General features: G+C 48.6%; 2 protein-coding genes and 1 pseudogene across 14 annotated transcripts in view; 1 reads left to right on the top strand and 2 right to left on the bottom strand.

Moving 5' to 3' along the window:
* The window catches only part of Tcea3 (transcription elongation factor A3), a 52,308-nt gene extending 36,730 nt beyond the window's left edge, over positions 1-15,578 (bottom strand). For 2 of the 6 annotated variants that reach the window (XM_087215589.1, XM_087215587.1), the window contains exons 1-5: positions 15,360-15,578; positions 9,729-9,791; positions 8,919-9,024; positions 8,280-8,421; positions 167-301 (exon numbers count right to left, since the gene is read on the bottom strand). In XM_087215589.1, coding sequence (XP_087071715.1) covers positions 167-301; positions 8,280-8,421; positions 8,919-9,024; positions 9,729-9,791; positions 15,360-15,428 — 515 coding nt within the window. In that variant the 5' untranslated portion in view covers positions 15,429-15,578. The remainder of the gene's footprint in view (positions 1-166; positions 302-8,279; positions 8,422-8,918; positions 9,025-9,728; positions 9,792-15,359) is intronic. The other 4 variants (XM_087215592.1, XM_087215590.1, XM_087215588.1 and 1 more) reach the window with 3 other exon arrangements.
* Positions 1,507-3,319, top strand: LOC106009864 (heterogeneous nuclear ribonucleoprotein A1-like; annotated as a pseudogene).
* Positions 15,579-18,384: 2,806 nt separating the features above from the next.
* The window catches only part of Asap3 (ArfGAP with SH3 domain, ankyrin repeat and PH domain 3), a 41,473-nt gene continuing 35,498 nt past the window's right edge, over positions 18,385-24,359 (bottom strand). For 3 of the 8 annotated variants that reach the window (XM_021263041.2, XM_021263038.2, XM_021263044.2), the window contains 8 exons: positions 23,936-24,021; positions 23,704-23,819; positions 23,045-23,112; positions 22,849-22,956; positions 22,529-22,742; positions 21,235-21,460; positions 20,613-20,703; positions 18,385-19,652 (listed from right to left, as the gene is read on the bottom strand). In XM_021263041.2, the coding sequence (XP_021118700.2) occupies positions 19,593-19,652; positions 20,613-20,703; positions 21,235-21,460; positions 22,529-22,742; positions 22,849-22,956; positions 23,045-23,112; positions 23,704-23,819; positions 23,936-24,021 (969 nt within the window). In that variant the 3' untranslated portion in view covers positions 18,385-19,592. The remainder of the gene's footprint in view (positions 19,653-20,612; positions 20,704-21,234; positions 21,461-22,528; positions 22,743-22,848; positions 22,957-23,044; positions 23,113-23,703; positions 23,820-23,935; positions 24,022-24,359) is intronic. The other 5 variants (XM_021263040.2, XM_021263042.2, XM_004850554.3 and 2 more) reach the window with 5 other exon arrangements.

Genomic DNA, 24,359 nt, shown 5'->3' with positions numbered 1-24,359 from the left:
AGGTGTGTGCCTCTATCACGCCTGACTTTCTCCATCTTCTTATCCAATTTTTCTTCTAATTCCATAGCATGAGTCATCTTCTAACATTGTGTCAGTCAGTGCTTACTAGAGAAACAGATTTAATGCAAGATACACACATATATAATGATTTACAAAATTGGCTTACAGTGGCCACAGAGTCAGGTGTGGAAGAATGCAGAGGGTCTGTCTGTGCACTGGAGATCCAAGGGATCTAGTTGAAGGCCTGGAGCACCCTGTAGTGTCCTGTGCAAGTCTGTATTGGGAGGCCGATGGGTCTGCACTGGAAGCCAATGACACGTCCAAGGTGAAGGTAAAGACTGGAGCTCTTCCAAAGAAACAGAAGCATGCCTTCCTTCTTCATTTCCCTTTTATTCTATTCAGGCAATAAGCCTATTGCGTGGTGCCACTTACACCCGGGGTGAGTCTTCTGTCTTCAGCAAATTCCTTCAGCCACACTCAGAACTATGCTGATCCAATTTAGTTGGGCATTTCTTACTCAAGTTGACACAATCAGTTAATTATCACAAACACACTCTATAACTTCCTTCCTTATTATATTTATTGTCTAACTATCCTCCCGGGAAATTACTAAGAGCAGAGTTTGGTCACCATGCTAGACACTGCTGAGCACATTTCTCCTCAAGCACACACCCCTCCCAGGGCCCTGGGACCCAGACTTTCTCTGTATGCTCCCTGGGTCTCTGCCCACAGCCTTTTCCAGGCCAGCCAGGTGGGCTGGAGGAGCTGTGGAGGTATCGACCCCAGCAACAGCCCTCAGATAGAGGTCAAGGGAACCAAGGTTAAATTCCCTCAAGGGGCGCAACTTGATGTGGGCTCAGCCCTCTTCACCCAGAGCTCCCCAGCAGGCTCTGAGCCCTACTGCCCACAGCAGTAAGCTGGTTGGTAACACACGCACGTGGTGCTGGCTACCTTCCCCTCCCCATGTCACTCCCCACTCCTCTGTCTGCATTTCCTAACCCAAATAAACCACTTGCACCTGAATCCATGTGTCAGAGTCTGCTTCTGAGGACTCCAGTCTAATACATGCCTGGCTTTACTCTGAGCATGTAACAGTGCCTGATACCCAATAGGTGCTCTCTAAGTATTTGTTGTTGAATACTATAAAGTCAAATAGTCCATAAATTATAAAAAGGTGGGAAAAGAAACCTCCCAGAGATAACAGCTATTAAATTTATTGACTTATTTTTGTAGTGCTGGGGATGGAACCCAGGGCCCTGCATATGATAGCCAAACCCTGTACCACTGAGCTACATCCTCAGCTCTGCCGTTAAACTTGATGTTGTTTTTTCTCCCAGACCTTTATCTACCTGCACACACACACACACACACAAACAAACACACACACACACACACACACACACACACTTCATAATTCTAAAACAGGAGGCAGCCACCTGAGCTGTCATCCCAGCCCTGGCCCGGGGCAGGTCATTTTCTCTGAGCCTTGGTTCCCTCGGCTGTCAGATGGACGGAAAGGTGCCTATGTGTTGGGGCTGGCTGGGAAGAAGACCCGAGATCATTATGGCCCTAGAGGAGTTCCCAGTGCAAAGAAGTCCTCAGTGCACCACTTTCCTAGGCATCTAATCTCCAGCTTGTCCAGATGATTCCAGACTGTGCAGTGTGTCTGCAGAGATTCCTAGATCCTACCTTATCCTCCACATGCTCTGGGAGATAGGACGAGGCAGCTTTGGGGATCAGCCCTGCTCATCCTGTGGGCCAGACGCATCCAGCTCAACCCTCACCCCAGTTTCAACACAGGGCTGGGGAGGCAGCAGCCAGAGAGGGAGAAGAGATGCCTTGCTCCTCCTGTCCCACACTTGGCCTTGGGAGTTCCTCCTTGAGGGTCCTCTCCAAGGTGCCATCTACACCAGAAGAGAGGAGGATGAACAGAGGCTCCAACCCAGAAATCTACCACTTTCTGGCCCTGCCTCATTGTTTTCTTTTTTAGAACAAACCAGACACATTTTGCAGATATGACAAATAATCGTTAGGAAAACTATTCAGGAACATGAAAAAAAGGCTTAGAATACAATAGGAAGAAAAAAAGGAGACAAGACTTTGCACGTTCTGTCTACAGGAATGTAAAGATGATGGACATAGGCAGATCATTTGCCAGGATGGGGTGCTGTGGGCAGGTGTTTCTCATTCTTATTTTGTATTTCAGGAGTATGCTCTGTAGCTCACTCCTTTTTGCTCATAGATGCTGGTGAGGAAGCACCTTCAGTCTCTCTTCTGACTGCCATCAAGTCTAAGTCACAGTCTCCTAAGGAGTCTGAACAGCTGAGCTTTGAAACTGACGAGAGTCCGAGAAGCCATTGTGAGCAGTGGGGGACACTCACGGACTATTGTGGCAATGAGAGATCCAAACATCAAGTGCTCCAGAGGCTTTGGGTTTGTCACTTATGACACTGTGGAAGGGGAGGATGCAGCCATGAATGGAAGACCACACAAGATGGACTGAAGAGTTGTGGAACCAAAGAAAGCTGTCTCAAGAGAAGATTCAAAGGCCAGGGGCCCACTCAACTGTGACAAAGATCTTTGTTGGTGGCATTAAAGAAGATACTGAAGAACATCACCTACAAGATTATTTTGAACAGTACAGAAAAATTGAAGTATTTGAAATTGTGGTGGTGGAAAGAAGAAGGGTTTTGCTTTTGTAACCTTTGATGACCATGATTCTGTGGATAAGATTGTCATTCAGAAATACCGTACAGTGAACAGACACAGCTGTGAAGTGAGGAAAGCCCTGTCAAAGCAGGAGATGGCTAGTGCTTCATCTAGCCAAAGAGGTTGAAGTCATTCTAGAAATTTTGGTGATGGTCATGAAGGTGGTTTTGGTGGCAATGACAATTTTGGTCGAGGAGGAAACTTCAGTGGTCATGGTGGCTTTGGTGGCAGCCGTGGTGGAGGTGGATATGATGGCAGAGGAGTTGGCTACAATGGATTTGGTAATGGAAGCAATTTTGGAGGGGGTGGAAGCTACAATAATTTTTGCAGTTACAACAATCAATCTTCAAATTTTGGAACCATGAAGGGAGGAAGCTTTGGAGGCAGAAGGTCTAGGCCCTATGGTGGCAGAGGCCTATATTTCACTAATGTGGGTATAGTGTTTGTGGAACACATAAAGGTAATGAGTTACCATTAAGAAAAAAAAGCTGACTGCTGCACAAGCGCAAGGACCCAAGTTCAATCCCTGGTACCAAAAAAAAAAAAGAGCTGAGGGGCCAGGGATTTAGCTCAGAGGCAGCAGGCCTGCCTTGAAAATGAAAGGTCCTGAGTTCACTCCCTAGTACCAAAGGTAAAAAAAAAAAGCTAGGTGTGGTGGCACATGCCTGTGATTCCAGCACTTGGGCAAGAGGATCACCATGAGTTTGAGGCCAGCCTGGGCTACATAGTGAGTGAATTCAGGGCTAGCCTGAATTATATAGAAACCCTGTCTCAAAAAACAAAGCAATAGGGCTGGGGATTTAGCTCAGTGGTTTCGCCGCCTGCCATGCAAGCGCAAGGACCCGAGTTCAATCCCCGGTACCAAAAAAAAAACCCCAAGAAACAAAACAACAACAACAAAAGAAAATATATTTTAAAAAAGAAAATATAAATGTATATAAAGAGACTAGAAAGATATACATCAATATGTTAACAGTGTGGGTATCTTCCCAAAGAATTAAAAGAATCATCCCACAGCAATATATGTGCACCCATGTTTATAGTGGCACAGTTCATAAGCTTGGAAACAGCCCAAGTGCCCATCGACTGGAAAGTGGATAAAGAAGATGTGGGGTTTTTCTTTTTATAGAATGTAGTACTACTCAGCCACAAAGAATGAGAAACTAGAGTCATTTATAGCTAAATGGATGCATATTGAGGCCATCCTCTTAAGTGAAATAAATAGGACACACATGTGTAAATACCAAATAGTTTCTCTAGTGTGAGAGAGAAACTGAAAGTATAAATAAGGATTAAAATGATTAAAATGAATAATTGATAATTTGAATAGGAAGAAAAGGTCCAAAGGGGTAGGGGAGGTGGGAGGGGAAGGGGAAAGGAAAGAAGGGAAAGGAAAAATTATGAGAAAAGAAAAAAATGGAATCAAAATCTATGTAAATAGGGAAGGGTGGAGGGGGTGAAGGGCACACAGGTAATGGGGAAAAAATAAGAACCAAGATACATCATGTACAGGTACAAACACCCAATGATAAATGTAAACGAACTGTATACCTAAAATGTACCAATAAAAGAATTTAGGAAAAAAAAATATGTTAATAGTGGTTATTTCTGTTATTTTCTTCTTGTATTTAATTTTCTAAGCTTTGATACTAAACATGACTTCCTGATGAATGAATAAATATGTGTGTGTAAAAAGGCTGCAAATAGTATACAGAGTATAATTTCATTTTATTAAAGCAAGAATTTTTTGAGTAGTGATGCATAGGAAAATGTGTATATATAGACAATATAAATTACATATGTGCATATATGCAATATATATTATGTGCCTGTTTCTAACTAATGGATGATTTTAAATTTTTTCTTGATTGGTAATTTTTCATTGTTAGGGCTGGGGATCAAACCATGGGCCTCATACATGCTACGCAAGTGCTCTACCACTGAGCTATGAGTATTTGTATTTATAAAACTTTCTACATGAGCAAGTAATTACCTGTATAATAAACTAAATATAGTACAAATAAATAAGAAATATAGTATATTACGAGAATTAAATATTTTATTTTAAGAAGAAGGAAGTGAGATAATGATTTTTTTTGGTCACACTAACAAGTCACTCAGAGCTTAAGGGTGAGAGTAAAAGATCAAGTTCAGGTAGAACTTGCCTAGTGGTTTCCTCTCCCACATCTGTTGTCCTTATAAGCCTTTAAAAGAAATCCCTGTTCAGGGCCGGGGATTTAGCTCTGTGGTTCTGCGGCCTGCACAAGGTCCAGAGTTTGATCCCCGATACAAAAAAGGAAAAAGAAATCCCTGTCCTGATCACTGAGTGGGGTTTGGAGATGGAACAAAGGGAAACTCAGGTCTTCAGGTCGCCATCTTTACCTGGATGTCTACACCCCCTATTCTACAGGTAAGTCCTGTAGTCCATTTAGTCTCTGTTCCGAGGAGCTCTGCCTCTTGCCTTTCAGCTGCACCTCACAAGATCCCCTCCATCCTGATCGTTCATTTGCCAAGGTGCTCAGAACCAAACAGGTGTTCTGACCACTCAGAGCATGAATGGTAGCCGCCCTTCCCCGGCCCACACTGGCCTGACTAGCAGTACTAGCAGTGCCCTGGAGAGGTCAGTAAATGTTTGACTTTGTATTAGGCACTAAGGGGACAATCAGGGCATCCCTGCAGGCACCTTTCCAACCCCTCTGGGAAAACACACCCATGGAAATGTCCAATGCCAACTGCAGTTCTCCAAATAGGATACAACTGCAAAGTGAGCAAATGAAAGGAGTAGAAGATGGTACAGAACTATACCACCAATATTACACTTTCGAAAGCAGACTATACAGTTGGTGATAGGTTGAGAAAATAAGTCACAGAGGTAGAAAAAAATATTATAAATCAAAATAGTAAGAGTCATTGTCTTTGGGTGGTGGAAATGTAGGTGATTCTTTTCTATTTGTCTATGTTTTCTATGATTTCTATAACAGATTTCTTTCCTTTTATCTGTTATTTTCCTTCCCTCCCTCCATTCCTTCCATTTTTTCTTTTCTTTTCTTTTCTTTCCCCAGGGCTAGGGATCGAGCAAGATGAGGTTTCACTAAGTCACCAGGCTAAGCTTAAACTTGTTCTACTGCCTCAGCCTCAGCTTGCCTCCTAGAGTGCTGGAATTACAGACATGTACCACCACCTCTGGCTATTACAATGAATTTCCATCACTCTCTTTATTTTTCAAAAGTGCTATTGTATTTTCTGATTTCAAATGAATACAGGATCATTGTGGGGGAAAAAGAACAAAACAACTTTTGAAAATTTATTGCATACTATAGAATGTGAAGGTAATGGCAATCATAGTTGTACAGATATATCTTTGCTCTAAAAATGCTTTCATTATTTTTTCTTATTTCAAAATTAATATATATTTATTAGAAAAGAAAATAGAGAGCAAGGTGTAGTTATACACATTCATAATCCAAGCAACCTGGGAGGCTAAGGAAGGAAGATTGGAAGTTTGAGCCTAGAATGGACAAGTCAGTGATTTAGTGAGACTGTCTCAAAATTTAAAAATGTCAAAAAACAAAAAAGGAGATTGGGTATGTAGCTCAGTGCAAAAGTCCTGGTTCAATCCCCAATAATACACACACACAAAGAAAGAGAGAAAAGCAAGCAAGCAAGTAAGCAAGCTGGCTCTCAATTCTGCCACCCTGAAGTAATCACAGATTTTCTAATCTTCTTTCCTATGCATATTCATAAAATTCACTCATTTCATTTTTATAAAAATAGGATCATCCTATATATACTATATCACACACAACTTCTTTCAATACTTAGTGAACATTTTCCCCGTGTCACTGAACATTCTTTTGTCTGCAGTATTTCTCTACAGGAACTCCAATAACATTTTAGTATTATTATTATTTTTCTTTTCCCAGTACCAGGGATTGAACTCAGGACCTTATGCTTGCCAGGCAGGCATGGTGCCACTGAGCTACATCCCCAGTCATCTGATTAATTTCTTAAAACCAGTTCCTCATAGTAGATACCCTTGGGTCAACAGATAGGTACACTGAAAATGTTAAAGTGTCTTGGATAGTAGGTGAATTTCATTAGGTGCTATCTAGTAACACTCCCTTATCTAGTAGATGAATGTTATGGCTTGTGTCTAGATGTCCCCTCAAAGACTCATGCAGTCATAGGAGGAGCTTTTTCAGAGGTGGCTGGAGCCAGAGTGTGTGACACTGGGATTGAATCATGGGGCAATGCTGGGATCAAGGGCACTAGGATTAAAAGTGTGAGTGCTACCACCTTAAGTAGCCTGGATAAGATATAAGGAATAGAAAGAGCTTATTGCTTTGCTACCTTCTGCCCACCATGAACTGTTTCTCCTCTGCAATGCCACCCTGCCTTGGAGCCAGTCAATTATAGACTGAAACCTCTACAAACTGTCAGCTAAGTAAACCTTTCCTCCCTTAACTTTGACTCTTGGGTATTTTGTCTCAGCAACAAGAGAAAAGTAACTAAGACAATGAACAAGCATAAACTCATAAGAAATGAAGTGATCTGTCACATAGAGAATAGGTAAGATTTACCTGGTTTTGTTTATTTTGTTTCTGATTTTTTTTGAGATAAGATCTCACTATGTTGTCCAGGTTGGCCTCAAACTCTGGTTTCAAGAAATCTTCCTTCCTCATTTATGTATACATCCATGAAAGCTTTAATCTATGATGATGGATGTGGCACTGGAGCCCTACCCAAGACTCTTATGATTTTGGGGGACACACTGGCTATATAGGGAAGGAGGGACAGGAATAGAGTTGAGACAAGTAATTGTTCTGTAACTCTCTGAAAAGGGTTGGAGTCCCAACAAAGATTTGAATTTCACTCTGTCACTTAATAGCTTATGATCTTGAGAAAGTCCTTGCTCCTCTGATTTTCAGCTCCTTCATGGCTAAATAGGAATGTTGAGTAAAGATTTAACCAAACATCTGCTCTTCATGGACAAATAAATGCCTGCCCTCACTGGCCCTGCTCACCTGACAAATGTGGAGTGCGGGTTGCATTTTGAGACAATAGCATTATAGCACAAATGACCCACTTGGTAAAGTGAATAAACTACAAACAATTAGTGGAAAACCACAGCTCTCGGCTGCCCTTGGGTTAGTGGATCTTTCCAGTGAATATTATCCCTACTGGATCCCTGAAGCTTTCTGTATGGGACGGTCACCATGTTTGGGACATGGGGGTCCCCCTCACTGTGGTCTGTTTCCCTGCATCTGGACAGTCGCTGGGTGATCCAGAGAACAGTCCTGGGTGGCTGTGGTCTCCTGTGAGAACTGCTGAGATTGAGCAAGGCCTGAGGCTGCCACACTGTGTCCCTGTGTCTTTCTATCCAGTGTCACTTGTGGTGAATATGGTCTTGTGTGGCTGTCAGGCTGAGCCAAAGTCCCCTAGAGGGAGCACAGTAGGAAATATATTATCTGCCTCCTGGCACCGTGGGGCCTCAGTGAAATGGTATGTGGGAAGCTGCGACAGAGGCTGTGACAAGTGTCAGTCCCATCTCTCCATCCCAACAAAAGTACCTGTTCTTAGCTTCTTCCCCTCGTTTCTTCCTGGGTGGAGAAAGAGCTGCTTCTGGCTTCCAATCCAAACACTCAAGGCTTTTCTCCTTCTTCTTCTTCTTTGCTTTTTCTCTTTCCTGTCTTTTGGAAGATCCCGGGGAATCTGAACATCAAAAAGTGACATTGCCTCTCAACTCAGTTCTTCCTCAGCAGAATCCTGCCTGTCTTTGGGGGAGGAGGGAGTGAAGGGCAGGGACGGGGACAGCTGCATACACTCCCAGCGCACACACACACACACACACACACACACACACCTATGTGTGCAAATACACATTCTCACAGGGACATAAATACACTGGCACACATACCAACACACATAGCCACGCAAATATACACATACAGACATGCAATATATATACAAACACCTGAGGACAAACACAGAAATATATATAGGCATGTGTACAGGAAAGCTTGCCTGTTTACAAATATCACACTTGGGCACACAACACTGGCAATCTTCACTAGCTGACACCCTGGCCAGAGGCTGTCTGCCATTTATTAAGTTACTTAACAAACATACACTGAATGTCTGCTCTGAGCCAGGCACTGCCCCCTCCCACATGCTAGGAGAAAAAAAAAAAAACATGGTTCAAGTCTCACCCAGGAGCTGCTTCCAGTTTTTGATGAGGACTTTGGCCAAGGCCACCACTTCCTTGTCTGAGCACTGCTTTCGAACCCCATTAACGGCAACTCCAATCCTGGTTGTCTGCAAAGAAGCAGGATAAGGGCTGGTCTGGAAATAGATACACAGGACTGGCAGCCCTAACTGGCAGGGCCGGCCCCAGCTCTGCCACCACCTCCCTTTAACCTACTTCCAGAGTTCTTTCCTGACCCACAGCTGGGGAAAAACCCCAAACTTGGGGCTTTCCTACAACTGAGGCCCTGATCTGCCTCTTGCTCAGCCCTATACTGACAGGTAACTCTGGCTTTGGTGAAAAGCTGGGGAGTTGCCAATGGGGTGTTGGCAGCAACAGGGCCCCTCTTCCCAGTGCTCTCACAACTCAGGTCTCTACTTAGAGCAACTTGTGCTACGGGCCCTGTGCTCATCTTTCAGGGCCAGGCGCTTCTATAAAGTTTGGGGGCTATGTGGACAATCTGGGGAGGATCAGAAAGCAGGGGGACTTTTCCTTCTCCCTGGGTCATGGACCTCTTGGATTCCACAGGCCAAGGCCTTGGCAATAGGGCGGGTATTCAGGGAAAGCAAATCAGCTTTTCCCCAGACCCAAGGGCTCCCCAAGTCCAGAAAGTACCCTGCTCCTACAAGACACCTCCATCCCCCATGTCCCTATCTCAAGATGCCCTTCCCTTCCCAGGACTCCCCTTGGGAATTCCTCCCAGGCGCCATCCTGGCCGGACTGCCCCCAGGGCCCTTCCCCCCCCAGAGGTGCTGCCCCAGGGAATCCTCCACACCTGAAGCAGCTGGATGGACATCTGACAGCTGTTCAGCCTTTTCAGAAGGTCCAAGGCCCCTTCCTGTGGGAGGTCACAAGGTAAGAACTGTAGGCTTGGAGGAGGGGGTAGAGGATACAGATGGACACATGGATGAAGGACAAGTGTGGGGCAGAAAGGAGAAACAAGGAAAAGTTCTGGCCCAGACCAGCTCTCTAACTCTATGTCCCACACAGTAGAGCCAGGGTCCATCCCTGACTCCTGCCTTTGCTTCTACTATGCCTACTACCAGTGTGCCCTCCCTCCCCACAACTGCCTCCCAAATAAATTACTTCCTGGCTTATTATTGCCACCTGTGTGTCTGTGGCCTCCTTCCTCCCATCCCACCTGTCAGCTTCTACAGGGCAAGCACTGTGGGCATTTGGGAGACAGATCTCGCTATGTTTTCCAGGCTGGCCTCTGGTTTGTTGGCTCAAGCAATCCTCCTGCCTCAGCCTTCTGAGTAACTGGGACTATAGGCACACACCTCTATGTCTGGGTATTGTGAGCTTTTTTTTTTTTGGTACTGGGGATTGAACTCGGGACCTACCTTGCGGTTTCGAGGCAAGCGTGGAACCACTGAGCTAAATCCCTGGCCCTATTGTAAGCTTTTAAACCACTTACCAGTTCAATTATTTAAATAACAGGATGACCAAAAATTGCATGTTTTAAAATTAATTTTTATAAGATAATATAATAGGAAATGTAAAAACAATTTTATCAAATTTATTCAACACAAGAATTGACTGGTTGAAATGACACCTGCCCAAGTGATGTCTGGGATAGTCAGTATGTAAACAAATGTGCTGTTAAGTGGTTAAATAACTTCATCGAGGCAAAATGTATACACAATAACCTGCACATATTACATGGTATGGTTTGGTGAGTTTTGACAGATGTATAAGTCCATGAAACCATCACCACAATCAAGACAAGAGCACAGATATCATCTCCAGGCATTCCACCAGGCTCTTTTGTAATCTGTCCCTCCCACCACCTCCAGGCCCAGGCAACCACTACTTTGTTTTCTGTCACTAAAAACAACCTTGCATTTTTAAAGATTTGATATAAAAAGTAGAGCATGAACACTTTTTTTTCCTGGTTGTTTTCACTGGCTTAATTATTCTGAGATTCATCCAGGTCCCCTCAGAGGTCAGCAGTTCCTTTTCATCACAGAGCAATTTCCCATAGTATGTACTCCCTATAATTTCTTTCTCCATTCATTTATGGATGGGACTTTTAGGTAGTTTTTAGCTTGGTGTTGCTCCAACCAGGGACATTCATGGTCAAGTCTTTGTGTGGACAAACACTTTCACTCCTCTTAGAGAATTGTTTTCATCTCTGAGGCCTAAGAGCTCCACCTACAGCCTACTGCTCCCTGAGTGAATGAATATGTGAATGAATAAAGCAGAAAGCAGAAGGCAGGAGGGGGAAGAAGGCAGCTCAGATTTGAAAATCTGGATGCCAGGCCCTGAACACACCTCTGACCCATTTCAGCCTTCTTTTTCCTCCCACTCCCTTCCTGGAACCCAGCTCTTTTTCTTCTCAGCCTTTTGACAGAGGTGAAGTGTAGTGTCTAGAAGCCTGCCCTGGTCTCCTGTCCTGACATCAGTTCCTTAGGGAGCACCAGCTGACTGTGTCCTGTATGTCCCTTGCACAGTTCTAGCTGCCAACTTGCAACTGCCACAACCTGGACCATGTCCCATGGGCTGCCCTCTGTCAGTCCTTAGCCTCCCTTAGAACTTGGGTTCAGTGTGTTTTCAGAGGTGTGACCTGCAGATAGGCGTGTACAGACTTGGGGACATACGACTACACATGAAACATTAATTAAAGGCTTACGCCAGACGTGGCACACACCTATGGACACAGTGCTGTTAGTGTGTGTGTGTGTGTGTGGGGAATCACAAGATTGAGCCCAGCCAGAGGCAACTTAGCAATTTAGTGAGACCTTGTCTCAAAAAGGGGGGGGGGTTGGGGATGTAGCTTAGTGTGAATGCCCTGGGTTCAACCCCCAGGATAGACAGAAAGCAAGAAAGCAAGAAAGGAAAGAGAGACTAAAGGCTTACTATGTACTATGTATGGGGCACTATTCTAAATATTTTACTTGCACTGAATCATCACAACTCCACAAAGTAGGTCCTAGTCACCACCCCCATTTTTACAGAATTATCTTGTTTTTACAGAAAAAGACTTCAAGAAACAGGTTAAATAATTTGCCTAAGGTTACACTTTTGTAAGAGCTAACCTGGGACTTAAAGTCAGGCCTCTGGGCTCGAACCCCTGTGCAATCTGTGTGGGTATGAACTGTGTGGGGCTGTTTGTGCACAGCCATGGAATAGCAGCAGGGATCATTGTGGTCATGTGCTTGGTCCATATTTGACAGTTGGTTCTTAAGGAGAAAAACCCATAGTTGTAGCATTTGCCAATGTCTGTGATGTAAATATTCTTCCCATGGCCAATTTTTTTTGGTACCGGGGATTGAACTCAGGTCCTTGTGCTGCGAGGCAAGTGCTGGAACCACTGAGCTAAATCCCCGGCCTCCCATGGCCAATTTCAAGTTACCAACATGCTGTCATTGAACTGAAGGAGGTATTGGGAAGAGGTATGTGTGGTACCATATCATCATATAGTGCTTCCCTCCTAGATTTAATAGAAGTAAATTATCTCTAAACTGTAGCTGGTAGTAAAATATAGTAAAATAATTAGGAGGTGATGATTTTGGAATATTCTTTACTTTTGTTTTTTCATGTAATTAGCAGATAATTTAATTCTTTATAATGGCTGTGTTTAATAAGCATCTTGAGAAATTCCTGCAAATTTCAACAGTGTTAAGCCATTTCCAACTCACTGAGTGTGGATCTCTTCATAAGAGGGTCATACTGGGGAAAAAGAGCCAAGAGCAGGGGTTGTGGCTGGGTTCAGAAAGCCGTGTCAAATGTTGCTAGGTGTGTCTCTGTGGGTGTGTGGCCAGCAGTAACGTTGGCCCAGGTGTGGAGCTATGGGTCTGCAGCCCGTACTGTGTTTATTAGTCCTCGTGGGATGTTGCCAGCATTATGTCTGGGTGGGTCAATGTGGCTGTTTGCTAAGGCTGTAGCTCTGCATGTCTGGGTGTGACTGTTGTATGTATACATGTGTGGTTGCCTGCAGTGGTCAGTGGGTGTCACATGGATTATGTATGTTGTGCCAGCCTGAGCAGCCATGTCTCACATGCAGTTAGGTTCCTCATTGCTCCTTTAGTTATTGTGTGTGGCTGTATGTGTGTGGCCATATCTATCAGTGTCACCATGTGTTTGGCCGTGACTGTTGGTACTTGGTTGTCTGTTAGAAACTGCTTCAGGTGATGCATGCACACAGCATCTGACAAAGCCCTAAGTCACTGAGACCTCAGGACTGGCAGAAAAGCCTGGCCTGAGTTGCACTGTGGAGGATCTGCCTTATAACAGGAAGTGTGTCTCTGGCCTACATGCACTGGGCAGGCCCACTTTCACTCCCAGAGCAGCCCCACCTTCCTTGTCCAGATGCCTGGAGCTCTGTGCCCACCCAGATGCTCCCAAGGGCCCAGGTGCAGATGTGGCTGTGGTTGGCTCTGTGTGACAAGACCCTGCAGCCAACCTTGCAGCTTTTTCTGGAGACATCTCTGGGCGCTTCCACTGGAACCCATCAACAGGGGATACTGTTACCCCTTCCCAGTTCACAGAAGAAGAAACAGAGGCCCAAAGAAGAAAAGCAGAGTGGTTTGGCTAGAGCAGCAAAAGGAGTGAGGGGAAGGCTCCTCAGCTCCTTCCTCTTTGGCCAGAGCTCTACCCCAACTTGAGAAATTTTCCCCAGGTCTCCTGAGCTCCCCTCACCCAATCTAGAGCCCCCAGGGTGAGATGGGGGGTCAGCAAGGCACTGGGCTCAGATAATCTGTCTCCCCAAAATGGAATTCTGCCCAGGATACTGGTGGGAAAGTGCTCCCCAGGGCCTGAGGCTTGGTTTAAGGGGGATTTTGGAGCAGCCTGGATAGAATCCAGGCTTGCTAAGGGACAGGGACAGAGAGTTCAAGGGGAGAAGCTCCCTGCACTCAGCAGGTGGGTGGGTCTCATTCACTGGCTCCTCCCAGGCACCAGTTGAGCTGTTGGAAGTCCTGCTAAGTCCTACCTCCCATCCTGGCTGCCTGCAGAGGCACCCCCACCCCGGAATCTTTTCTTCTCAGAAGTGGAGAAACTCAGGCTCTGGCTGTTGTACGAACCCATCTCATTACTGCCCAGTGTCTACTCTAGGGCTCCCTGTCACACCATGTTTCCAGTGACCCCTTCCTCTGGCTTTGGTCATTCTTGTCAGCTCTAGAATCTCCCGCAGGATCTCTTTCCCAACTCCCTAAGGTAACTGAATGTACTGTCTTAGTTACTCTGCTTGTTGCTGAGACAAAATACCTGACATCCAAAGTTAAGGGAGGAAAAGTTTATTTGGCTCACGGTCTGTAGAGGTTTCAGTTCATAGTCATCTGGCTCCAAGGCAGAGTGGCATGGCAGAGGGATTGCAGAGGAGAAATGATTCATGGTGGGCAGAAGGTAGCAAAGAAACCAAGGGACAAGACAAGCCTCTTTCTGCCCCTTATATTGTATCCAAAATACTGGGATTAGGGCTGTACCAAACCAATCAGTGGATTGATTTAGTAATCACACACCCTTAACCCCAGTATCACACACTCTAGATTCAGCTACCTCTGAAAAAGCCCCACCTATGACCACATGAGGCTTTAGGGGAACAGCTAGACCCAAACCATACCATACCACAAATGAAAGTCGGGAGGCAGCAGAAGAGGGCCTTGGGCAGGGCCAGGTGAAGGGTGTGTCCACCGGGAGCCTCTCTTCTCTTCCCCCTCCCCACCCCCCAGCATAATACTATACATTTGGGAACCTGTGGTCAAGTTTGGGGCAGGTGACCCGACCTGGCAGCCTGTAGCCTGAGGAAAACATCACAAGGAGGATCAAACATTAACCTGGCCGCCAGGACCCTTGGGTAGGGCGGTGGGCAAGCACCTCCCCCAGCCCGCACCTCCCCCAGCCCCCGGGGCCAGGCCTCCCCTTGGGCCTCTACCCGGTGCCCTCCCGCACCTGTTCGGCCCCGCCCGCCTGGGCTCCATTGGGCAGCCAAGAAAAAAGTTGCCAACAGTACTGCTCCTGGCACGCAGGCTGTGGAGCCCCGGGATTCAAGGCCCTTTTACTCCTCTCTAGCAGATCTACTCCTGGCGGGGGAGAAGCGCTTTCCTGCTCCTTCTCGGAAACCCAGGCTTTGCCCCTCCAGCCCCCGCCTTCCCAGGCTTTGCACACGCAGTGAGTCCCGGGACTCCTAAAGTCCTTTCTCAGGTTCAAGTCTCTCTGTCCACTTTTCTAAGGCCCCGCAAAGGCTACACAGCGTTGAACACTACCAGTATAGAGGCAAGTGCACGGTTCCCGGGCACCCTGGCCGTGCACACGCCCACCCCGAGGTGCCCGGCAAGAGTCCCCGAGCTCCAACCCTGTGTCCGGCACCAGCGCGCCTCCCTCGGGTCCCTGCATCCCGCACGTGCCCCTGGGCGCCCTGGCTCGCCCGAGCTGTGCCTCCCGGGGGCGTATTCTCCAGCCTCACCGTGTGCTTCTTAGCCACCATCTTTTCCAGCTTTTTGGTGATCTTCAGCAGCTCCTCTTTTTGGCCCATGTTTGCCCGTGACGCCCGACGCCCGGCAGGGCGAGGGGCATAGGGCAGCAGCGGGGCCTCGGTGCAGCAGACGCCAAGGTGGAGGGCGCGCAACCTGCGCGAGCCCCAGACACACGAGAGACACACACAGATACACACACGCCCGGCGGGGCGGGGCTCTCCCCTTCCCCCTGCCGCCTTTCAACCTCGGGGCTGGGAGGGGTGGCGAGTACTAAATATAGACTTCAAGGACTTGGCCAGGCAAAGATTGCCCGTGCAGGCCGCCTGTCCGGCCTCTGTGGAGAGGGCTGAGGCCTTCACCTCCGACAATTCCAGAGGTGTCAGGAACTGGAGGGAGATTTGGGCACGGGTTGGGGGGCTCTCAGGCCAGTGAGGAGGCCATTGTCTCCTGCCACAGATGGCAGTCCTGGCCCAGAGGGCGTCTGAGGGGGTTCCAGGAGCTGCAGGAAGAGTTCTGGGCTCCAGTGTTGCAGCTGGGAACGGGAGGCACCGCTGCGTGCCTGTGCCCAAGTGGAGACGACTTGGTGCACTGGAGTCACGCTGGGTGCTAATCGTTCAGTCCAGCTCTGTGCTAAGTTAGGCTCACTCCTTCGGCCATGCGTATGCAAGCAGCTGTTCTGGTCTGTATGCTTGTTATAGTGAGGTTTCGCATTTCTAACTGCGGGGGTGCCATCGGTCCCAGGGCTATACCTCTGAGTGGAGAAGGGCTTGGACTCTTAAGGGCACTTAGGTGAGAAATACTTAGGAGGTGTACATAGGTACCCCATATTTACTCAAGGTCAGGCTGGTGCTCCTCAGTAGTGTTGGGTTTGGAAGGGTAATTTTGGGTGGAGGAGAGGAAAAAATAAAACCTGTGCTGCCTCTTCCAGCTGGGCACTCCCCTTACTTCCTGTGGAAGAGCCTTCTAAGAGCTCCAGTATCCCTGGATCCCTTCCTTAACAAGTGAGTTTAATGGGCAGTGACCTTCCTGGGAGAGGGCCCAGGGTCCCAGAGGGGAGGCAGGAAAAGTGGTCCACATAGTCTGCAGGCTAGAGAGCTGTGTTGTGGGGTGTCTGGTTAAAATTCCTTCCTCAGAGAACCCTATCCCAGTCTGGGTCACAGGGACAATCTGGTGTGGACTTCTCTTTTTCCACTGCTCCTATGTGACTGGGGTCGATGTAGGACAAGGGTGGTTTTTTAAAATTCAATCAACATGTGAGCAAGACAGACCTAGTCCCAACAAACTGGGCAAGGGAAACCTTAAACAACAGGGACAGCATTGAACTCGGGGTAGGGGGACACAGTTGAGGGGACCTGCACAGTTGGGGATGATGCCCTCTGAAGAAAGGACATTTATTGGGCTTACATGCAAAGTGAGAGTTTGGAGAAAAGGAAGGGCTTGTAAGAGGGGGAGAAACATTCATTCATTTGACATACATTTATTGAGAACCTACTGCATGCCAATTCTAGCCCTGGGTATCCAGAGAGGTACAGAACAGTGGCTCAGTGATAGAGCACTTGCCTAGCATGCTGTCTTCCACCTATCCAGTCCCCACCCTGAGCTGTGTGACATCAAAAGCAGCCCAGACTCCTCCATCATTGGAGCTTGAAGGACCTAAGAAAACATCAGGTCTTACCCTTTCATTGTACAAATGGGAAGACTGAAGACCAAAGAGGGTGTGAACCCCTCAGGGATGCAATTCTGGACTTTGAGACACTGTAGGTACCCACTATATTCTCCCTGCCTACCTGCCCATCTCAGAGGTCACCTGCAAACAACTCCTGGACACACCTCTGACAGTTTCCCACAGCTCTTTAAGAGCTTGAGAGCAGGTGAAAATTAATGCCCAAAAAGGACCCCCTCCAACCAACAAGAGATCAGAGTTAGGGGTCCTCTCAGTGGGACAATATGGAAATTAAGGTACCCAATGAGCTCAAGCCCTGTTGCCTGCAATGGTCACCCCACATACCCTTTATTGCTTTTTTGCCTTGTGCTTCACTTCTCTGTACCCTCACTATACTTCCTGGGATCCATCCACAAATAAACTACTCACCCTCAATCAAATCCTTATCTTAGGGGCAATCAACAGGGACCGTGGCAGGGACCATGGCCAAGCCAAACACGTCAGATCTCCAAGCATCTAGTCCAATGTTCTTTCCTCCTCGACCTCAGCACTATTAACATTTTGAACTGGATAATTCGTTGTTGTGGGGCTGACCTGTTGCTGTGGCTTGGGCATGGTAATGTGTCCCCCAAGGCTTCATGTGCTGGAAGCTTGGTTCCCAGTGTTGAGAGGTGGTGGAAACTTTAAGGGGGGAACTCAGTGAAAGTAAGCACCACCTTGGAAGAGACTAATACAGGTCTCCCCAAGTGTGTCACTTCTGGCAAGAATGGGTTGTTATAGAGCAAGCTCCCCTTGCTCCTTCTGCACTCAGCTGATTCTCTGTTTATCATGCTGTGATAGAGCCGGGGGGGGGGGGGCGGCAAGGCCAGGATGCCAGGGCCATGTTGTTTGGACCATCCAACAGCGTGAGGAGGGCAGGACAGCAGAGTTGTCAGCCAAATAAACCTCTTTACTTTATTTTTTGGTACTGGGGATCGAACTCTGGTCCTTGCCACTTGCAGGGCAGGCAGTGGAACCACTGAGCTATATCCCTGGCCCCAACCTCTTTACTTTAGAAGGCACCAGCTTGGCTATTTTGTTGTAGTAACACAACAGACTAAGACGTGGTGTTGTGTAGGATGGTTAGCAGCCTTGCTGGCCTTTCTCCACTAGATGCCAGTAGCAGCCTCCAGTTGGGAACTACTTTCCGCTGTGCCAAATGTTTCCTAGGGCAAAACTGTCCCTGGTTGTACCACAACCACTGCTTCACACCAGATTGTCTCTCTTGCCAGGTTCAGAGAAAGAATTCCAAGCCCCAAGATTCCTTCCCTTTCCCCCGTACTCTTCAGATCCCGTAGATGAAGCCAATGGAATTTACTTCCAGAAATCCTTTATTACAGATGAGTGAAATAACAAACTTGAGATGAACAAAACCAGATGCTGGAGGCTCAGAAGGCAATCCTGTTTCTGAGTGACCACAGACCAGTGAGGCTCCAGGGTGAGCAGTCCCCCGCCTCCTGGCCATACTGCTGCACTGGCCTAGCCCAGCACCCAGCAGCTGCAGAGTAGGGAGGTTAGTGGTTGGTGATGGGTACGGAGTGCCTGCTTCTTAACTGAGGCTGAGCTCTGGGGGAATTCCTTGGCCCGGGGAAGCAGAACCTTGAAGTCTTTGCTCTGTCACTCTCCTTTCTCAGCCCCTCACTCCCCCAGACTGGTAGGCCCCTGAATTGACCAAGAGAAAGAGAACAGAAGTGGGGATCTATGACCCAGATCATTCCTATTGTTCCTGCTACATCAAGGAGATAGGGAAACGGGGTGAGTCATACTGTACTTCTTGGCTGGGGAAAATAGTCCAGATCCCAGTGAGGGCTGTGCTACCCTGCAGATGACAGGGATTCCGAACGTTTCTTTAATATCCAGTACAGCATAGGCATTGGCCAACTGGAACAAAAGTAGGCTGCAGACAATTAATGGTCAGACAGGAACCAGCTGATTACGGGTCCTGGCCCTGAGCCCAGAACCATTCTCCGGAGCCCAGAACCATTCTCCGGAATATAATCCTGCATGTTCTTATGCCAGGCCTTGAAACCAGCTTCCCAGCCAGGGACCACATCTGCAGGACCCTTGCCTTATGTACATGGCATCCACAGTGCCTATGCAGGCCTGGACAGAGAGCTAGAATTCCGTAAAGGACTACTAGGCTAAGAAGAGGCTGAGAAGATAGTTTGAGGTCTGGAAGAGAATGATGCGGGAGTGCGTGTCCTAGTGGAGCCCCAGACTGAAGGGAGAAACAGTTCTGGTCTGATGAGAGACTGAGGGTTCTAGATCCAGGAACAAGGCTGCCTGGCCTGGGAGGTTTGGGGGGGATAAGATAGCGAAGAACCACCATCCACCCCAGTGTGGAGGCCCAGTGTCCTTGGAGTGGCACGGTCCACAGCAGGAATAAGACCATGAGGAACAGAGAGAGCAAGACCCAAGGGCGTGGATGCCTCAGCTCCCACTTCTGTGGGCTCAGGTCCCAGCTCTGCATGTTGGGGTCCAGCATGGGCCATGCAGGGGTCAGCAAAGAGATACAGAAAAGTTACAAAGAATTTGCTGGAAGAACACCAGTTTTTGACCTGTCTCCTTCAGTGAAGCCAACCTGGGGGAGACAAGGATGAAACCAACATTTTCTAAGCACCTATTGTGTACCAGGTGTTTATCTCAGTCAATTTCATGTCTGTCCCACCATGGGGCAGATTAAATTATTCCTGTTCTACAGATGACAAAACTGAGGCTTAAAGAAGCAAAGCCACTTAAGCAAGTTTTCCTCACTCTTAAAGTCTGAGCTCTTACTATCACACCTGCCACAAGCAGTATCAGCTAAATGCCTGGTGATGCATACGTGGTTTTTGGGGTGACCGTGGAAGAAGGATGTGGACATAGATGTGTACCTGGTGTTTGACTTTGATAGACTGAAGATGACTCCCCAGAGAGATCTGGCTCCTGCCCCTGCCCTCCCCCACTCCCATCACAGATAACCAATGCCATCCCTGAGGAACGCCCAGGGCATCAGGGACAGAGAAGGCCGCCCTCCCACAGCATGGGCCTGGCCATGACCCCTCACAGGTATTTACACGTGTAACTGTTGGAGACTGTGATTCAGTAGGAAGGAGCAAAATTAGGGAGGTAGCTCTTGCCCTGTCCCTATCACATCCCTCTATGCCTGGATCTGGAAGTCCCTGTGGATTCTAGGAGCCTCCTGGACAAGAGAAGAGTGAGGCACACGACCAGCCTAATCCTGCCTCTTTCACAGGGAAGCAATGCTTTGTCTCACAACTGGCCCCGCAGACACAGCTTTGTTCAGCCTCCCATGAGAGCAGCCACAGTTCGGGCCCTGTCACCTCTGCTGTCCCTCAAGGCCTGGGCTCTCCTCAGCTTTACACAGCCCTGGGCTGGAGCAGGAGGAAGAGCACTAGACAGGGATTGGCCAAAAGGGCGCCATCTGGAACCATATGTTTGTGCACCCATCTTGGGGCGGGATCTCCCAGGCACTATGCCCATCTTCTACCAATTCTGCACCCTGCCTCTGCCTCTCAAACTGCAGTCTCTGAGCTCCTACCAGCATGTTCCTTCTCGGCAGCGGCTGTCGTGCTGAGGGACCATCTTCCAGGCTACGAGCCCCTCGCCGATAGGAGCGAGTGCTCTCCGAGCTGAAAGGCAGAGAAAGGTCAGTGTCATCCTAGAGCCCAGAGCCACTCAGAGTGAGGAGATTGGGCTCATGTGAACAGCAAGCTGGGGGCTGAGGATGGGTGTGCAGAGGGTCCACAAGACCCCAAGGCTGCATCCATCACAGGCCCCAGAGGCCTGGAACTGAAAACCAGGGGCTTTGGAGGTATCCCCAAGTCCAGCTTCCCCAAACTCCAGAGAAAAAGGGTGTCCAAGGAAGGGAGAGGACTGGGTTGTGGGCTGGAGTTGAGGATACAAGCTACGAAGCTGGGGCTAAGCCTTCTCTTCCAACCTCAGCAGCCAGAGTCCCAGGGCAGACTTGGGAGCAGGACGGGGAAGGGGAAGGAGGCAACACCACTCCCTAAGGTCTAGGATATCTGCCTACAGTGTGGGCACCAGAGAGAGCTGGAATGTGGTCTAGTCTTGGAGCAGGTACTATTAGGCGCAGGGAAACAAATAGATGCTCAGAGAAGTCAGGGCTCTTGCCTTGGTCACACAGCTGGCCCCTCACCCACCTGAACCTGACGGGGAGGTACACTTCTGAGGGGGTGATCCCAGATGTCAGGCCAGCTCGGGAGGTGCCTGGGGGCTCCTGGAGGCCTTCCTCAGAGCTGGGAAGGGCTTGGCTGGCCACCCCAGATTCCACAGGGCTTGTGAGACTGGAGGAGGAGGAAGCTGGGCTGCCCAGGCCCTCAGGGGCCTCAGGGGGCTCGGACCTCAGGCTGGAGACTTCAGAACGATCTGGAACCAGAAATGATAATTTCCTCTGCTCCATATCAAAGTAGTCTTTGGCCTCTAGGATCTATCATGGTTCTGTCCACCTCTCCAGCTGTCCCAGCTGCAGGGTACATTCACATCAGCAGGTCATGCTGGCTCACTGCTCCACTTCTGCTCATGACCTTGGCTCTTGTTCAGCCCAGGTTCTACGCACCCCCTCTCGAAAGCCCTTCTAACCTACCCCAACCCTAGCAGGACCTGCTCTCTCCCCTGATCTCCCAGAACAAGCCTGCTCTACCCATTCAACAAGTAGTTCCTGAGCACAGAGAGCCAGGCTTGGTGTGAGGTACTGGAGAAACAGCAGTCAACAGTTCAATCCCTGTCCTTTGGGAATTAACAGTCTCTATGGCACTGACCTTTATACCATAATCAATTGCATTCCAGGATTTGGGCTGCAGCACATGATAGAGAAGTGCTCTACTGTTGAGCTACACCCTCAGCCCTGCATTCCAGTTTTTATCTCCTTACTGGATCTAGAGTCCTGGCAACTTCCAAAGGACTCAAGATGCAGTGGATGCATCATAAACTTTTTTTTTTTTTTTTTTTGGTGTTTTGAGACAGGGCCTTGTTATGTAGTTCAGGCTGGCCTTGAACTCACTATGTAGCCCAAGGTAGCCTTGAATTCATGGGACTCCTTCTGCTTCAGCCTCCTGAGTGCTAAAATTACAGATGTGTACCTTTCCATAAACTATTGCCTGTCTCATTTAATCGAAATTGGGCCGGGGATTTAGCTCGCAAGCACAAGGTCCTGAGTTCAATCCCTGGTACCCCCAAAATGTAAGCGAAATGATGAGGAATAAGGAATGAGAGCTGGGTCACTTGGAATAAGACAGACCTGGGTTTGAATCCCACATCAGAGGCTGATTAGCTATGGGACCCTGAGTACAGTGCTCACTTAATGTCTCTGGACCTCCATCTGCCAGTGACTGTGAGGATGGTTCAGACTAGCTCATACACATTCTTGGCTCAGTGCCCCAGCACATAGTAGGCCCTCAAAAAATGGGAGGTATTTTTCTGGGCAGCCAACTCTACCTCCACTGGCATGGCCCGTACGCCCTTGGACCATGGTCCGAGAAGAGGCTTTGACTGGCAAGGGTGGGGGGCAGTCCTCACTCTGGCTCTGTGGGCTGGCTGATCCCAGGCTGCCGATGGTCTCATAGATCTTGTTGCTGATGTCCAGCCTCCCGCTGGCCCAGCGGGCTTGGGCCGGGGGCTTCAGAGGGCAGTGCTGTGGGGCAAGGACAGTCTGGTTTCCCCAGCTCAGCCTGTCCTCCCACACCAGCCGTAGTCCAGCTTTCCTTCTGCCATCTCAGGCCTGCCGGACAGGGGCCGAGGCAGAGGCTGGGCCCCACCTTCTCTTCCTCGTCATCCTCACTGTCAGAGCCAGGCTCCACAGAGATTCCCCAGGAGTGGTCCAAGTGCAGTGGGAAGGTGAGGGTCCCCACCTGCGCCTGCTCCAGCTGCCAGGAACAGAAGGTTTCTAGGTCAGAGGTCAGGGGGCTGGCAGAGAGAGGAAGGGCAGAGGGCAGCGGCTTCCCTCAGACTCACCAGCTCCTCACACTCCTTGTGCTGCTTCTTCCTGACTATGTCCAGAGCTGTCTCTCCTGCCTCATTCACTGTGATGGGGTAAAGCCAGGGGTCATGGTCACGGTGGAGAAAACGTAACAGCTTAGAGATTAAGATGGGCCGAATCAAATTTCCCTATAAGGTCAATACTCAACCTAACCATTGAATTTGATTCAGTTCTCATCCAATTCATTTTGTGACCAGAATCGTGGAAAGAATTAAATTCATGAACCAAGGTACCACTGTATTTGAAACTATCTGACCAGGCTCTTGTGAGAATTATATTAATATGCATAAATCACTTGACACATTAGCAGGCATATGTTAAACCAGTAAACAGCAGCTATTGTAAACAGTATTATCCAGATTCAGCTAATATTTTGCTAGATACTTTCAGAAGGATTTTTTAAAATCTTTTTAGCAGGTCTACTAGCTCCATGGCATCACTCCCATTTTACAGATGTGAAAGTTGAGGTTCCAGAGATGAATACAGACCCCTAAGGACACAGAGGCAGGCAGAAACAAGCCCATCTGTCTTCAAAGCTGTGCTTGTTATCAGTGCCCTTCATCCAAAAAGCAGGCAGGGAGCCCCACCCAAGGGCAGTGGGCATCACAGTCTGATGGGGGGCACTTAGCCACACCTGTGCCCACTGAGGCTCTCCCTTTCAGCAGCAGCTTGAGGCAGTCGGACTGGCCATGGAGTGCGGCGTAGTGCAGGGCAGTGTTCCCATCTGCAGCCTTGGCGTCCAGGTGGCCACTGGGGGAGGGAGCACAGAAGAGGGACAGATGCAGCATGGAGGGGGACAGAGGAGGTCAAAACCGGGGGGGGGGGGGAGGAAAGAGGAGGAGGGCAGGTGGCAGGCAGGTTCTCACCCGTTCTGGATGATGAAGTCTACCAGGGGCAGGGACGCCTGGTTGGCAACTCTGATGGCCAAGTGCAGGGCCAGCTCTCCAGGTGCCTGAATACACACATCCACACCTGAGTTCCCCCAGGCCAACTGCCCCCACCCGATGCTGCCCTCTCCAACTCTTGCTGCCCATACACCTCCAGATAGGAAGAAGCTGCCAGAACCCCAGGGAGATGAAACTGAAGGGGCAGAGCCTCACATCTGGGGAGACGGGAAAGGGCCAATCATCCCCTCATTGTTTCAGTACAGTTTGTTCCTCCTCTGCCCCCCACAAAAGGAGTGTTTCCTGAATTTCATTCTGTCCTGGGCTTCCATCTCTACACACAATTCCCACTGTGGGCCCCGCAGCCTCATACCTTCCACTATCAATCACACACAGAGCTGTCCCA

Source organism: Heterocephalus glaber, unplaced genomic scaffold, assembly GCF_053883595.1.
Source record: "Heterocephalus glaber isolate CG9 unplaced genomic scaffold, H.glaber_assembly_v1.0 deba00001452, whole genome shotgun sequence".
Classification (NCBI taxonomy): domain Eukaryota; kingdom Metazoa; phylum Chordata; class Mammalia; order Rodentia; family Bathyergidae; genus Heterocephalus; species Heterocephalus glaber.
This window is presented reverse-complemented; position numbering and strand designations above follow the sequence as displayed.